This window comes from Neophocaena asiaeorientalis, unplaced genomic scaffold, assembly GCF_003031525.2.
Source record: "Neophocaena asiaeorientalis asiaeorientalis breed wild unplaced genomic scaffold, Neophocaena_asiaeorientalis_V1.1 scaffold598, whole genome shotgun sequence".
Taxonomy (NCBI): Eukaryota; Metazoa; Chordata; class Mammalia; order Artiodactyla; family Phocoenidae; genus Neophocaena; species Neophocaena asiaeorientalis.
This window is the reverse complement of record NW_020173036.1, coordinates 916,706-933,588: the sequence shown is the minus strand read 5'-3', so window position 1 is coordinate 933,588 and position 16,883 is coordinate 916,706. Positions and strand designations below refer to the sequence as shown.

The following is a 16,883-nucleotide window of genomic DNA, read 5'->3' as shown; positions in this document are numbered from 1 at the left end:
CCTGGGGAGCTCAGTTACAGCCGCGCTATTCATGTCCAACCTCCACGCTCAACGGTTCTGCTCTATTTCTCTGTTCCATTTACTCTGCCACCTCCCACTACCTAAACTTTTGGGAAACATCTTCTGAGCATCCTTTATCTCTAAGCTCTTACTACCAGACACTTCCCATCAGCATCTTAAATTGCTCAAGTCTCTTCCATATGAAAAGAAACCCCACCCTTGGGCCTTCCCTAGTCACCCCTCTTATTTTTTCCCTCCCCTTTCCCAGCCTTCCTTCTTGAAAAGGGTACTATCTATTTCTTCACCTCTCAACCTGCTAAACTGGTTTTTGCTTCTACCATCCACTGAAACAGCTCTCACTAAGTTACCAACAACTTCCAAGTTGCCAAATCTGATGGGCATTTTTTCCAAGCTTATTTGACTTGACCAAGCGACAGCAGACAGATCTCTGTTAAACACAACTCTCACCAGCCATTCCTCTGCCATCAATCCTTTAATGACTTCCCGTCGCTCTTAGAAGAAAGGCTGAAATCTGTAACATGGAAGGCCCGCCCCTGGCTTATCCTGGGGCCTCATCTCTCCCCCTGTCCTTCAGCTCCAGTGCCGGTCCTGCCCGTGTTGGAGTCTCCATACGGCAACGCCCCTTCCGCTCTCGCAGGCCCTTCCACCAGGCACCTCCCTCTCCTTTGGCGGTCCTGTCCTCGGGTCTTCCCCGCCATGCCCCAAGCAAGGCCCCCTTGTTACATGCTCTCCCCGTCCTATGTGTCCCCTGATAGCATCCTGGATATGTGGGGACCGCTGGTTTAGTACCTTCCTCTCTCCTATAGATTGTAAGCTCCAGCGGGCGGGGGTCCCATCTGCTTTACTCCCCACATACTGCAGCCCCTGGCATAGCAAGCACATCGCACAGCGAATGAATGAATGAACAAAAGAACACACCCAGATCCACACTGGACTGAGTCCACTCGTGACCTCTGCCCTCGCACGTGGCTTTGCGTCACAGACGCTGCCATTCTGAGCACCTCGCTTCGTGCACAGACCCCCAGGGTCCGGCCCACCCGGCCTTGTGCCCTCTCACGCCCCACTGTTCCCCCTCTTTGGTGTCAAGAAAACTTCGGCCCAGGGTCCCAATGTGGCCACCACCTGTTTTGATAAATAGTTTTACTGGAACACAGCCTCCCTCATCGGTTTATGTATCGTCTACAACTGCTTTCAGCTCTAATGGCAGCACTGAGCCGCTGTGACAGGGACCGTATGGACGCAAAGCCTCAAATATTTACTATCTGGGGCTTTCAGGAAAAAGTCTGCCCAGCCCTGGAATAAAGCATCGCATGGAACACCTACTGTGTGCTGTGGGGAAAATCGAGTAAGTGTGTCATGGTGACAAAGGGGTGGTTCAGGGTCTCGATCGGAGTGATTCTCTTATCAGCGTCTATGGTCAGCATCTTCTTCAACAAGTCGATGAACTCCCGCCGGTCCGCCTTTTCCACCAACATGTCACTCCCTTCCAAATCCGTCGTCATGTTTACCTGAAAGCAAGCGGGGACAGGTTACCAAGAGCCCGCGCGGCCTCCCTCCCCGACCCCTCTTATTTTGCGCCCTGCAGCTCCATCCTAATCTCTCGGTCACCCCTTCCCAACCCCCGGAAGGCTGTGTCTGCCCCGTGGGAGGTGCTGCCTCGGGTCATCACTGCCCACCGGACGCGGCTGTTCTCTCTGCAGGAGAGACAGAGGGAGGGCACGCCGGGAAGGGAGAGGCCACTGCTGGCACCTGCAAATGTATAAACGTGCTAGGGGTACCCGGCTCCTGTTCATCACTTAGGCGGAAATGCACCTCACATCATGCCTCACTGCAAAGAACCACAGGATGAAGAGTCCTGGAGACGGAGTGCGTGACAATGTGAACGCACGGAATACTACTGAATGGTACACTTACAAATGGTTTAAATGATAAAAGTTACGCTACATGTATTTCCCCACAGGTAAAAAAAACAATAATTACAACCAAGTGGTAAAAAATAAGATGCAAAAAGGTTTATTTATTTAACCTTCCGAGGAAGATGCTGGGGCCTCAGCACCCTCTTCCCACCCCTACGGTGTGTCAGTCCTCTTGCAGGTCCTGAACTAGGGCCCGAATTATTCAAGTCCCTGGGTTCGCTGCGATCACCTCTGGCCAAGGCAGGCAGGACATCTGAACACAGGATTTTTCTTGCAAGAGCAAAAGCTTATACTAGGATGGCCTTTAAAAGCCTTGTTCTGTGGTGCTTTCTGTATCTTCCAAGACATGCGCGGGAAGGTGATTTCGGTTTTCTCAGGCAATCTAAGCTCCTAATCAACTGACAAGTATACTTTACTCAGAATCATGATTTTTGGTTACACTTCTCTTCCGTAAGAGGTGTGCTAAGTCTTTATTGGTCTGTAGCTTTATTTTTCATTGCTTTGAAGAAAAACTCACTTTGGGTTGCCCTGATTTCAGACTCGTTTTTACCCTAAAAATAGCTGACGTTCTAGAATTTTCTCTGGGCACAAAGGTGAGAGCCTATGGTCCCTCCAGTGAGCTGAGAGAGACTGAGTGCAGTAGGCTGCACTGTGTTCTCGCAGAAGATGTGACTCCTAATCCCCGGTACCTGTGGAATAGGGTCTCTGCAGATGGAACCAAGTTAAAGTCATACTGGAGTCATACTGGAGTAGAGTGGGCCATAAATCCAATGACTGCCGTCTTTATAAGAGAAAGAAGGGAGATTTGGACACAGAGACAAGAGGGAACATAGGGATGAAGACCACATGAAGAAGGAGGCAGAGACTGGGCGGATGCAGATACAAGTCAAGGGAAACCGGGGATTGCCAGGGGCCGCCAGAAGCTAGGAGAAAGGCATGGACAGTCTTTTCCTAGAGCCTGCAGAGGGAACATGGGCTGTTGGTACTGTGATTTCAAACTTCCAGCCTCCAGAACTGCGAGAACTGTTGTCTTAAGTCACCCAGTTTATGGTCCCTTGTTAAGGTAGCCCGAGGGAACTAATCATGGGCGTTAAACTCAAATGTACTAATGGGCTTGAATTCTTCTCGTGAAGACATCAGTAAGATTGTCCAGTACTATTTTACAATTGGGAACCAATAAACTGAACCCATTTTTAAAGAGCTGGTGTATGGTTTTTAAAATTTTTCAAGGGAAACCGGGGATTGCCAGGGGCCGCCAGAAGCTAGGAGAAAGGCATGGACAGTCTTTTCCTAGAGCCTGCAGAGGGAACATGGGCTGTTGGTACTGTGATTTCAAACTTCCAGCCTCCAGAACTGCGAGAACTGTTGTCTTAAGTCACCCAATTTATGGTCCCTTGTTAAGGTAGCCCTAGGGAACTAATCATGGGCGTTAAACTCAAATGTACTAATGGGCTTGAATTCTTCTCGTGAAGACATCAGTAAGATTGTCCAGTACTATTTTACAATTGGGAACCAATAAACTGAACCCATTTTTAAAGAGCTGGTGTATGGTTTTTTAAATTTTTTTATTTTTGGCTGCATCGGGTCTTCATTGCTGCACACAGGCTTTCTCTAGTTGCGGCGAGCAGGGGCTACTCTTCATTGCAGTGCATGGGCTTCTCATGCTTCTCACTGTGGCGGCTTCTCTTGTTGTGGAGCATGGGCTCTAGGCGCGTGGGCTTCAGTAGTTGTGGCACATGGGCTCAGTAGTAGTGGCTTGTGAGCTCTAGAGCGAAGGCTCAGTAGTTGTGGCGCCGGGCTTAGCTGCTCTGCGGCATGTGGGATCCTCCCAGACCAAGGCTTGAACCCGTGTCCCCTGCATTGGCAGGTGGATTCTCAACCGCTGCGCCACCAGGGGAGTCCTGGTGTAAGGTTTTAAAAATGTTCCACAAACCCAATGGTATTCTTCCTAAGGCTGGCATATCATTGTTTAAGGTCAAGGTCAACCACCACAGTTGAGTAATGTGGATTTCTACCCACCATCCTATATTAATTGCTCTCGCAGAAGTCTTGCTGTGCTTGGTTTTTAAAGGGCTAACACTGCATACTCACCCACAGAGCTTACCTGGGCCATATCATCTAAACAGTTGAAAATGTACTTCCTTGCTTCTTTTGACTTAATCCCCGTCTCTGCTTCATGGTCATCTGGTGTCTGGTCAAGAGAGGCAAAAGCCCATTGGTAATAAGAATTATTTCCTAGTCACTGTGACTCAAACCTGCCAGCTTCTGCTTCTCCCAGAGGGTCTTTTCCCACCTTTCAGAGAAGGAGACTAGGATTCTTCTTAAAGTGACCTGCGTACGAATTCCTTCCTCTCTTCGGCCTCCACACTAACTCATCCCTCCTCCTTCCTTCCTTCCTTCCCATGAACACCTGTTGGGGGCCTGCTCTGAGTCAGGTCTGGAGGATCCCCAGATGAGCAAGATATGCCACAACCCTGATAAGACCTACATTCTCCCATAAGTTTAAGGAATAAGGTCAGGTTCCATATGTGGAAAAGCAGAAGCCCTTTTTCCACTTGCTTTAAAATGTTAATTTAATGTATCAAACTCGTATACATAGAGCTCTCCCTATGTGCCAGGCGCTATTCTAAAGCACGTGAACTCATGTAACGCCCTTCACAACCATCTTACGGAGGGCAGCTGCCAGCCCATTTTCCAGAGGGAGAAACGGGAACAGAAAGCTTGAGGGGCCTGCCAAGGTCCCAGGGCCAGTGAATGGCAGCTGGCTCCGGAGTCTGTTCTGTGTGTCCCCTCCGCCTGGGCCCGGGGCGCACACACCCAGTTCCCGAACTGGCCTCAGTCTAGGAAGCTGCTGTTTCCAATTACTATGGATTTGGGGACTCATTCATGGATCACAGGTAATTAATCCTTCAGATCTCACTCAAGGACAGCACACCTGGAGCTGCTACGATCCAGGCTTCGATCTGGGAACAGCTGGCCAAGTGGGCCTGAGGCTCTTAACTAGGACGTAGAAGTGAACCCTGCCCCTGCCGGGCCTCGGCCTCCTCCCCACCGGGACTCTTTTTCACCGGACCTGACCTTGAGCTGCTCACCCTCACAGGTGCCAAACGCCAGCCTCCCGTCAATAGCCTAGGATCCTTGTTTAGCTTCCAGATCTCTTTTCAAAGTCTTTTGCCACCATTGGCCACACATTATCTTTAAATGTATTAGAATATAGCGTGGTTTCTGTCAAAAAAAACACCCACCCCACACTCTTGCAAAAAAAGAAACACCTAAAATGAACACAAAACACACTTAAGACTTGTATTATTTTCTCCTTCCCAGGAAAAAAACATTAATTTTAATTACTAGGCACAGATCAAAGTGAAAGCAAAATACGTTTCTGTTAAAGTCAAACCACCAGAGTTTACGGTGTGCAACAGTGCGCTCCACCACCTGCCGGCCGGGACCAGCAGACCCCCCCGGAGCCTTCGTACGCTGTGTGGCTCAGGCTGCTCCCTCTGCCTGGAAGGCCCTCTTCATCCTTTAGGGCCCGGCTCGAATGCTCCTCCCCGACCCTCTGCCACAGCGGGATTAAAGGCTCCCTCCTCCGGCCTGCCACGCCACGCTCTGTTCCTGCCGGGAACAGAGCGCTGGTCACGGCAGGGAGGCAGGGCTTGCCACACAGGTTCAGGCTCCCTCTGGACTGGGAGCTCCTTGAGGGCAGGGGGTGGTTCATTTCTCTGTCTAGTAACCAACCAGACAGGTCATTAAGATTCACTGGATTAAATCTCAGGAGTTTAGAGATCAGAGTTTGAGCCGCAAAAGGCAGCAGGTCAAACAAAGTGGTGTTTTTTGGTACACGGGCCTCTCACTGTTGTGGCCTCTCCCGCTGCGGAGCACAGGCTCCGGACGCGCAGGCTCAGCGGCCATGGCTCACGGGCCCAGGCGCTCCGCGGCATGTGGGATCTTCCCGGACTGGGGCACGAACCCGTGTCCCCTGCACCAGCAGGCAGACTCCTAACCACTGCGCCACCAGGGAAGCCCAAGTGGTGCTTTCTGAACATTCAGATTCATCCACACCATGTATCAACCACAGTCGCGCCTCCCCCGTGGCCGAATCACAATCAGGTCCAGGACCAATGCGCCGCTGTCAAAGGCTCCCCACCGATGGGACCTTCTTCCCTGCGTGCTGGGTGTTGGAGGGGACGCTCTTCCTACCTTCAGCCTCCACAGAGGATATGGCGAGTCTGTGTCACGGTTGAAAAACCTAGTTGTCTTTGTTCCTGCGCTTAATAAATATTCTGCTGGCAAACCCTGTGTTTGTGAAATATACCGAATCTGCAAGAAAAGATGAGAATGAGGTCAAGGCTTTTCCTGTCATCATACATGTGGTACACTGATGGCTCTAGTGTCTTGGAGAAAAACAACAATTTTATAGGGAGAGAGAGAAGTTATCAAAGGAAAAGGGGAAAGAAAGAGGAATAAAGAAAGAAAAGCTAGGCGAAAGGAAGCAAGGTTCGGGAGACAACGTAACACCGCGTAGCCCCATCCGTACGTCAGGTTATAAATGAGGTGCCAATCCAGATGAAGAATGAGGGCTTGCTGTGCACACCTGTGCTCTCCAGACCCACCTGATCGTACTCTGAAGCTCCTGGATACAGCGGCCAGCCCAGGAAGAGCTCTGCAATGACGCAGCCCAGGGACCACATATCAATTGCCTCACAAAATGGTAAACCAAGGATGATCTCAGGGGCCCTGGAAAGGAAGAATGGAAAAAAAAATCATCAGCAATTTGGAAATGCAGGCAGGTATTTCTACAAGAATTCTACATAAAATCCAGTCTTTCAAACCCGAGGTACCATTATTGACCCCCTGAAGGGCCTGTCATTCTCGTGCTGGACTGAAATGACCCCTCCACCCTTTGACTTGGCCCTGCCCATCAGCAGGGAGCCTGGCTGAATGACTGGCTGGGAAGAAGGGTAGGTCTGTGGCTCTAGAACAGACCCCCAGGGAACCACAGCTATTGACTTCATTACCATTACACTCCAGCCAGATGAGCTAAGTATCATTTCAGAGACACTTGGGGAATTATGTTTTGTAGCTGAAAACTCGGGAAACCAACCTTTAGAGTGCCCAGTTTTTACAAAGGAATTCTTTAGTACAGGTATTCTATTTTCAGTAATATATATAAAACAAGTGGCCTCCACCCAGAATGGGATTACATCCAATATCTGTTTATGCCAACAATCCTTAGGAGTTTGTATCACTTTCCCAAGGAAACACTGTTTTTTTTCATTAGCTTCTAAAAAGTTCTCTACTATGACAATTATAGAACTCTGTTCGCGATACCTAGTTTGGGTATCGATCAGAATTCCATTAGAAACCCTTTCCTAACTGTAGAAATTATGTTCCTTCACATGATAAACCAGGTTACATGCTGGAACTTCTAAAGGAAATCACCTAAACCCAAAGGGAAAATTTCACATGCAGTTGGTAATCAAAACCAAAGACCACAGAGTACCTCTTCTTTTCTAGGAATTGGTCATGATTGCTAGGGGTACATTTTGGAGAAAACCACATTCAGAGTATGAGATACGAACCCAGTTTATGTTTTTTAAAAAAATGTGGCTCGAGGCACTCTGCTATACATTAGCCCAACTTCTGTTTTCTCTCTCAACTGTCCCCTTGATTAAGCCATACAGGAAGATGCTACTCTCCACCCTTTCAGCAGCCTGGAGCGGAGTGCAGGGAGCGGGGAGACCTTTCTCTGCCTACGTTATCTTCGCCCAGCTAGCACAAGAGGCGGGGGGTGGCAAGGGAGGAGGCGTCAGAGACACCTCCACTTGGAGCTTCAAGCTGAATTTTCCCTGCTTAAAAAGCATCTCCCCACCTGCTCCTTTAAATTTGCTCTCATTGCGAATCTTCTTTTTCTCTACATCATGGTACTGAAAAAAAAAAAAAAAAAAAAAAAAAAAACAAGAACCAAAGTGTCTTGCTACCAAGTCTTTTGACTTTTCAGGTGTAAAAAGGAGTTTCTTCACTTCCTTGGAGCTGGAGAGTCAGCACTGCCGCCGGTGCTTCCAGAGCTCCACAGTCACGATCTGGGAGGCAAGAGTGCCTGTCCTGAGGCCCAAGGCTGGGTCTCCCCAGGCTCGGGAGAAGGGAGTTGCTGCGGAGGGTGGGGGGAGCGAGCTGCTGCTTGATGGGTCTGCCCTGTGCCCATCCCCTCACTGCTGGGCATCTTCAGCTGCCAGGGTTTGCCTGGTACTTCGCCCTGTCTTTGGTCTTTTTCTCCTCCAAGCCTAGTAGCTGACGGTCCGTGTGAATACGGGAGGCTGCTCTCGCCCTCTGGCACTGACGCCCTGGGGACGGTTTTATGACACATCACTGCTGGACTGTCCTGTGTCATGGGGCCTCCGATCCCACAACTGGCCTAGGTCACTGTGTCCAGCGCTGCCGCCCCACACCAGGGCTTCTGGAGCCCCCCCGATCATTGTGTGTAACCGACCAAATTGTTGCAGGTTGCCTCTGGTAATGCAATCTCTTCAGAGGTGGTTTTGGTTTATTTAAAAAAACACATCTTTTAGGAAAGAAGGGAATATTTGAAAAGAACATTATAGAGAGAACGTGCTTTTCCTACATATGTGTCAGAACCTGCTTTGCTTTCTGCCCCCTCTGTTCTAGAGTCAGATGTGTCCACCTGCCTCCTCTCCCTGGGAGAGGTATTCTGGTCTGGTCCTGAGAAGCCCCTCCTGTGGCAGCCACTGCTGCCTCAGGATCAAGCATCTCGGCACCTCTGTCCCCTTTTCCTGTGACCTGTCCCCTTGCCCTTTGCAGCCTGGACACTCCAGTCTCCAGGTTGGGTCTTAGGAACAGGCGGCTGCTGTTCCATGGGGAATCTCTGGATGTGACCATGGGGCTGCCCTTCCGATCAGGTTAATCAACTGGTCCCCATGCCCCTAAGCAGGTCACTGGGAACCTCTGGAAATCCATCTCCCAGATTCTGTTCCCTGATGTTCTGCCTAGCAGAATCCAACAAGTAAGACTGTCGCGCAAAGGGCGCTCCAGCAATGTTCTTTGGAGAGAAATACTAGACGTGGACTCTGTCAGCGGACGTTACACGGACAGGGCCTGAGAAAATTGTTCAGTCCATTCTCCATCGGAAAAGGGAATGGCGGCGATTCGTGGTACCGCGACGTCTACAGCAGAGGATTTCTCTTGCCGTGACCATAGTGAACAAAAATGCTTGAGCGTCAGGCAGGGCGGCTGGGAGACAAAAGAAACAGAGGGCGCAGCCCTGTCCATTGGGCCCCAATGCTGGGAAGGCAGCACTAAAGCACACGTCAAGTGAGGTCGAGCACAAAACGTACACAACACACACACACACACAGATATGAAAACAGAGCTAATCCAAACACACAAACTTGCTCCAGCACCCCCCTTTTTAAAAAATCAAGCAGGGCTTCCCTGGTGGCGCAGTGGTTGAGAGTCCGCCTGCTGATGCAAGGGACACGGGTTCGTGCCCCGGTCCAGGAGGATCCCACATGCCGCGGAGCGGCTGGGCCCGTGGGCCATGGCCGCTGAGCCTGCGCGTCTGGAGCCTGTGCTCTGCAACGGGAGAGGCCACAACAGTGAGAGGCCCGCGTACCACACACACACACACACAAAAATCAAGCAGAACGCAAGGACAAAACACGCCAAACCCAAAACCAAACCTCTCCTAATCCCTTCAGCTCCCGCAGCTGTTGCCTTAATTCTCTGTTCTCCTTCGAAAGCTGAATCTCTAAAGAGTCATCTCCGGTAGCTTCCACTGCTTTGCCTCATGCACCTTCCCTCCCTCCTCTAACTGAACTTTCCCCTCCGCTCCACTCAATTGCAGAGCTCGCCGAGACCAGCAGGGACCACGTCACATCCCCTGGTCAGCTTGTAAGCTCTGGAACCCGAGAGCCGCATTTCTTCCACGCAGTTGACCGTTCTGTCTTGTTTTGAAACACGCAGTCTTGGTTTTCACAACACCACGCACTGCCGCATTTGTCCTGCCCCTCTGCTCATGGCTTGTCTTCCTTTATCCAGCTGCTACCTGATGGCAAAGCCCTAGGACCCCTTCTCTTCTCTCTTTTCATTGTTTTTCTAGGTAACTCTTATGGGTTGAATTGTGTCCCTAAAAGACATGTTGAAGTCCTAACCCCTTGCTACCTCAAAATGTGCCCTTCTTTGGGAACGTGGTCATTACAGATTAGTTAAGATGATGTCATCCCGGGGTAGGGTGGATCCTTAATCCAATGTGACTGGTGTCCTTAGAAGAAGAGGGAAGTTTGGACACAGATACAGAGGGAAGATGGCCATGTGAAGATGCAGGCGGAGATTGGAGTGATGCTGCTGCAAGCCAAGGAATGCCAGGAGCCAGCAGAAGCCAGAAAAGGCAAGAAGGATCCTCCCCTATGGGCTTCAGAGGGAGCACAGCCTTGCTGACACCTTGATTTTCGACTCCTAGCTTCCAGAACTGTGAGAGAATAAATATCTGTTATTCTGAGTCATGCATTTTGTGGTACTCGTTTCTGCAGTGCTAGGAAACTGAGATAGTCATTGTATCCATTCTTACAGGTTTAAATCCCATTTTGTGTATTTCCAAATGTCTATCTCCATCTTGGACTTTTGTCAGCTCCAGCTTTATGTTTCTTTTTTTTTTTTTTTTGCGATACGCGGGCCTCTCACTGTCGTGGCCTCTCCCGTTGCGGAGCACAGGCTCCGGACGCGCAGGCTCAGCGGCCATGGCTCACGGGCCCAGCCGTTCCGCGGCATGTGGGATCTTCCCGGACTGGGGCATGAACCCATGTCCCCTGCATCAGCAGGCGGACTCCCAAGCGGACTCTCAACCACTGCGCCACTGGGGAAGCCCCAGCTTTATGTTTCTGATGGCCTGGCATCTCCACCGGAATATCTCACAATCATCTGAAACTTACTACGTTTGAAAGGGAACTCTTCTCTTCTGCACTCCGCCCCCGACCCCTTAAATAATTCCTCCCTCTGTCCTTGTTTCACTAAATGGAATTACCACCCCACCCCGCTGTTCCTCATGTTGGAAACCTGGAATTGACCTTTGATTCCTCTCTCTCCCTCTCCATCCTCACCACCCAATCCATCAATATGGCAGCTCCGAAGTACCTCTCAAATTGGTCCCTGATTCTCCATTCCCACTGCCACTGCTCTGGCCCTGGCCACCCGTCTCACCTGGAGCTTCCTATCTGGTCTTTCCACTTCGTCACCCCTTCCTCCTGTCCAGTCTCTACTGGCTGGACAGGTCACACGTCCCTCGGCCTGAAGCCCTTCAGAGGCTCCCTGCCACACTTAGGATGAGGTCTCCATGCCCTCCAGGCCCACGGAGACCTCCTCGGCCGGGCCCTGCCCAGCTTGGCACTGTCCAAGTTCAATAAGCTCCAGACTAACCAGCTTCGTTTCTCAGTTTCTGGACCCAGAGCCTTCACGCAGTGTCGTCGCTTCTGCCTCAGATGCTCTCTCCGCTGGCTCTCAGGTGGTGGCTTCCTTCTCAGCCGTCAAACCTCAGCCTAATCGTCACCGCCACAGACAGGCATCCCTCGGCACCAGTGAGTCTCTGTCTACGGTGCCATAAATGTCACTTTACAGCACTTGCCCAATAACCTGCTTACTGTCTGTCTCCCCTGCTCAGCCCACAGGGGCAGCACAGTCCCTGGTATTTAGTAGCCAGTCAATCAGTAAGGATTTGTTGACTGAATAAACCTTTATTAAATATAAGGAAGTGCTAAATTACGTGATTCAGATGGAAGGTTCTAAGGCAGCACAAAACAAAGGAGGATGGAAGGGGCAAATCTTCACAAAGGATGGAAGCCTGGGCACGAGGCTTTCGCCCGGGAAAGAGCGGGCCTCTGTGCGGGCGGGACCCGCAGGAGTGGAGGCCCAGAGACAGGCGTGGGCACGAGGCCCTGCTCAGCCGAGCACGGCACTCATGGCGGGGCTGGCACCGAGGGACGGAGGACCTGTAGGTGGCTCACGAATTACAGCAAAAAAGCCAGCGAAGGTAGTGGGGGGGCTGGAGGTGGCACCAGGAGAATATAGGGTCAGGACCACAGGGCTGCAAAGGCCCATCCCTTCTCACCTCCACAGCTGCGGGCTTGCTGGTGCCCTATGCAATCCAGGCCTCTCTTGTAACTCCCTACTGGTCTCCTGCCTTGGATTTCAACCTTTTCCAATTTACCCCGAAACTCCCCCTCATTCAAAGGTTGTGTCCTTTTCTCTGCATGCATGACACATTGGTCATATTTCTGATATAGCCTGTCCCCTCCCCACCTCCTTCCTCACTCAAACACACCCTGTTTTCTGTGCTGGTGGACCACGTGATGAACATATCGACACGAACCACCAGACCGGTCCAATAAATATTAACTGACCACCTACTACTGTAGATATATGTCCTTGTGTCTGCCCTCTACTAAACCTTCCCAAGAGCAGAGTCTGTGTCTCGTGTGTGTGTTTTTTTTTTTTGTTTTTTGGTTTTTTTTTTGCGATACGCGGGCCTCTCACTGCTGTGGCCTCTCCCGTTGCGGAGCACAGGCTCCGGACGCGCAGGCTCAGCGGCCATGGCTCACGGGCCCAGCCGCTCCGCGGCACGTGGGATCTTCCCGGACTGGGGCATGAACCCGCGTCCCCTGCATCGGCAGGCGGACTCTCAACCACTGTGCCACCAAGGAAGCCCTGTCTCGTGTGTTTTGATCCTCAGTCTGGCACACAGCAGATGCTCCATAATAATCTGCTCAAAACCCAGGCCATCAGCCCTCGGGTAAGGAAGGCACTTCTCTGGCCCCTCAGTAATCCTTGGGGAATGAAGACCCTTCTGCTGTGGCCTGGCAGATGCCTGGCCCCTGTTCTGTTGGTCCATAAGGCTCTGAGCTCCTGGATGTTCAAAGTCAAGTCTAAAATCTGTTTCTTTTTGTTTAGCACACCTGAAGCACGTTCGATGGTTGCGAAGGTGCGCTTAGTCTTCAGTGAAGAAGAAACCATTCTTACCAAGGGTTATTCCATGCCAGAATTTAGCGTCACTCATTCACTCACTTAGCGGAACAATTCAACTGCCATTTTCCTAAGCACCTACTATATGCCAGGCACCGTGCTGGGTGCTGAAGATCAGAAGCCAGACCCTGTGGCTCCTCTAGGAGTTCACCATCTAGTCAGAGGCAACAGCGGGCCTACGGCTAACACAAAACGCGCGCCCGGCACACGAAAGAGGGGGTACTGCGGGGAGGAGAGGCAAAGCCCAGGGCGCTTCTCAGGAGAAGTGGACAGGTGGGGTGGCCTCCAGGTACAGGGCAGGGTGAGTGCACGTCCCTCCCTGGCTTCTCGCCCATGTCGCTGCTATACCTCCAGCGCCTAGCACAGCGCCTGGGGCATGTAGGTGCTCACTATACATCTGTAGAAGGAGTGCATCTTTCTGTTTCAACCCCACACCCTCAGCAGGTGCCAATTTTCCCTGAAGCTGGCACCTTCTCCTTGGCAACACCTCCTATGACAAAAGACAGACTACTTGGCCTTTCTGCTTCAAAGTTTACATGCTTAAAAAAAAAAAAATCACATTCTAGTTTCTTGCATGGGGGCCGTTTCTGTTCTCCGTTCGGCTCCACAGCAGATAGGATGGCTGGCTTGGGAAATGGCCTTTCCCTCTGGGCTCAGAATCGCCCAGGTCCTGTCAGTGACTCATCCTTCACTCACCAGCCCGTGGAATCCTCTTACAGAGGCTCTTCGGTGCTATTCTGGAACATCAAAAATACTTTAAACATACATGAAGTGTCAGACAAAATTTGCACCTAAGAAAGAGAGAGACTGTTCCTTTCCAACATTCCCATAGCAAGACGTGGAAAATTCTACTTTTCTATAGAAAGAGAATGGACAACTGTCATTTTCAACACACCAATGGTTAAGCTTCGATATTTCACTCCATTGGCTCTCCTGACAGTGTACATGGCTGATACGGCATTCCCAGATGTCCAGATCCTGTGACCCTATAGGGGAATGACCCCCAACAGAGATGTGGACGCCACCCGAGTTGAGAGGAAACATGCAAGATCCCATGTTCACAGGTAGAATAATCCAGTGCCATTAGGTTGTGGCTGTATACCGATCTCCTGACGTTGGTAGGAGGATGAAACGAAACAGCATCACAGGAAGCACCTAGCCCAGGGCCTGGCATGGAGCAGGCAATCAACAGATAGCACATCACTTGTCTATAACGTGTCTAAGTCCACGCGACAGCAGTTAAATAAAGAGCATCCCTTTCCCTCATTTTTAAGGTCCATTTCCTCCTTATAAGTTGGGACATTAGGAAAACTGTTTAAGTATATTGAAGCATACGCATTAAACATTTTTGCTTCATTTATTTATATGAAAAAGGTACAAAGATTAATATGACCAACAACTAAGTCGCTACCATTTAGCTTTAGAAAGAAAACTGCCCATCCGCAGCCCACCCCCTTCCTCCTACCGGGAAGCACAGCTCTAAGTCTGCATTGCCTTTCACGGTACAGTCTCTTCCTCACCCAACCTCCCCCCGGCCAAGTCCATGTCTCCATCAACCACACAGCACACTAATAAAACAAGTGCAAGGTTCACGGCCACTCCCAGCTTGGGCAATAAATCTGCAACACTAATCAGAGAGCACAGGAAGAACTGTGCATTTCTGGAAAAATGTTACTCAATTTCTCCGAGTTTTTATTTCCCCATCTATAAAATGTGATTATTAATCTTGCCTTTTTTTTTTTTCTTGCCTCTACAGCAGCTTGTGAAGATAAATTATGGTCGGTAGAATTATAAGGCAGTTTGAACTCCTTGGAAGCAAGACACTTTGTTAGCCCATGGTATTTCATACTCACTGATATTATAAGGTGTACTTGAACTGAACTGCAGTGAAAAAAGCCTGTTCCCACAAATATATGTAGATTGAAGGTAACCTCGGTATGGCTAGGGCAGAAGCAATCAAAATGTAAAACTGTATTTCAGATGGGTTGTTAAATCCTATGTTTCCACCACAAAAATAAGGAGACTTGGAAATGCTGACATGCTCTCAGAGCCACTATTTGAGCTGGTGACCCGGAGTAGAAGGCAAAGGATTACATCAGAGCAACACAGGACCCGAGAAACGGCAGAAATCTGAGGGCTACGAGGAGGCTATTTTAGAGAAATTGGACCCCAAAGCCCAAAGGATCTGCATGGAAGACAGCATGGGTTCATACCATGTCTGGGGGATCCAGAAAGGTCCAAGTGGAGATCAACATAGCAACAGAGGCCTGGCTAATCTAAGGTCAACCTGGGACTTGATTTTGAAAAAGACACAGCTTCCTTGGTGAACAGGAGATATGAAAGAAACAGCTCTGTCTTTGGGGTGCTAGAAAGATGAGGTGAAAGACAAAGGAACTCAGAGACGGAGCTCCAGGGACAAAACACAGGGTGTGGTTGACCAGGAGCCCCCTTGTTGTGTGAGCCTGCACTGAGCCAAGGTAATACGGAGACTATCCTTATTACCAACGGCCTAGCCAAACACTGTGCACCCTAAGAGCTCCAGACACACCCCACAGAAGAGTATTTCAGCCCTGTAATAAGCTGAGGATGGCATGTCATCTGACGGTACCATGGCTCTGACTCTAGAAGGAAAGCCAGGAAAGACACCCCACTCGTGCCTGTGGTGGTCCCAGCTTGATGTTACATATGCAACAGAACTGCTGCAGAGAGGTTCTAGAAGCTCTACCTTGGGGCCACTGTTGATATCCATAAAACTGTGTGTGAGCTGATGAGGATTCAACACCCTCACTGGTGATTCTGCTGTAATTGAATATCTCCAGCTCTCACCAACAGAAATGCTCAAGACATCAGAATGAAGCATCACATCCATATGGAAAGTTGATTTTATATATATATATATATAAAATCAACTTCGGTTGATTGTGGGTTTGGCTGTGGTGTTGACGTCATTCTCACGCCATACTGGGACAGCCTCCCAAAGGAAGTGAGCTTCCTTGATTCAACTGACCATTTTCAGTACAATGTTACAATCAGAGTGGAAGTTTTTTGGATTTGGATTAGCAATGAACATCCTGGCTCGGAAGAAGACTTTCCTGGTGTGCCCTAAAGAAACGTATGTATCTCTCCACTCCCATCGCCCACCCCTGTGCCGACCCTTGGTTCCCAGCACTGCTCCAACGCTGCAAAGTGCAGGGCCAAAATCTAACCTTCTTGATTACATACCAGAAAAAAAGGTTGGATCTAGAACTCAAATGACTAAAATCTCCAAAGGCTTCTAAATGATGCTGGTGTGAACTGGAAACCAGTTCCCAGGAATCTGGAGGATAATCTGATGTCAGCCTCTAATTCCTTGTAAACCTCAGTAAGAAATGTTCATAGGAAGAACGCCTTGGACTCCACAATGGGTCATTTCAAAGACATGCACACTGCCCTGGCCTTCCTTATCCTCTTGACACATATCACTGTGCTGTGTCTACTCGGCCCGTCCCAAGCCCTGTATCTCCCAGTCTGGTCTCTGGGGCTTTTACCATGAAGCCAAGGATTGCTGGAGAAAGCTGGATCTTGCTTTCCAACACCCCAGAGGACTATAATGCTATCAGGGCTTTTTTTTTTTTTTTGCGGTACGCAGGCCTCTCACTGTCGTGGCCTCTCCCGTTGCGGAGCACAGGCTCTGGACGCGCAGGCTCAGCGGCCATGGCTCACGGGCCCAGCCGCTCCCTGACCAGGGCATGAACCCGTGTCCCCTGCGTTGGCAGGCGGACTCTCAACCACTGTGCCACCAGGGAAGCCCTGTTATCAGGTTTTATACTCATACTTTTGGCCAAAGAACATGCTCAGTAAATGTCTGTGGAAGCACCTGTCAGCCAGGGAAATGGAATCTCAGGTTCGCACTATCGACACATAATGATTCATGTTACA

At 50.1% G+C, this 16,883-nt stretch overlaps 1 protein-coding gene across 1 annotated transcript in view; it reads right to left on the bottom strand.

Annotated features, from left to right (window-relative positions):
* Positions 1 to 16,883, bottom strand: part of HIPK2 (homeodomain interacting protein kinase 2) — a 124,793-nt gene that overhangs the window by 44,344 nt on the left and 63,566 nt on the right. Inside the window, exons 2-5 of the mRNA XM_024742519.1 lie at positions 6,551 to 6,674; positions 6,138 to 6,257; positions 4,042 to 4,128; positions 1,345 to 1,529 (exon numbers count right to left, since the gene is read on the bottom strand). Of these exons, the coding sequence (XP_024598287.1) occupies positions 1,345 to 1,529; positions 4,042 to 4,128; positions 6,138 to 6,257; positions 6,551 to 6,674 (516 nt within the window). The remainder of the gene's footprint in view (positions 1 to 1,344; positions 1,530 to 4,041; positions 4,129 to 6,137; positions 6,258 to 6,550; positions 6,675 to 16,883) is intronic.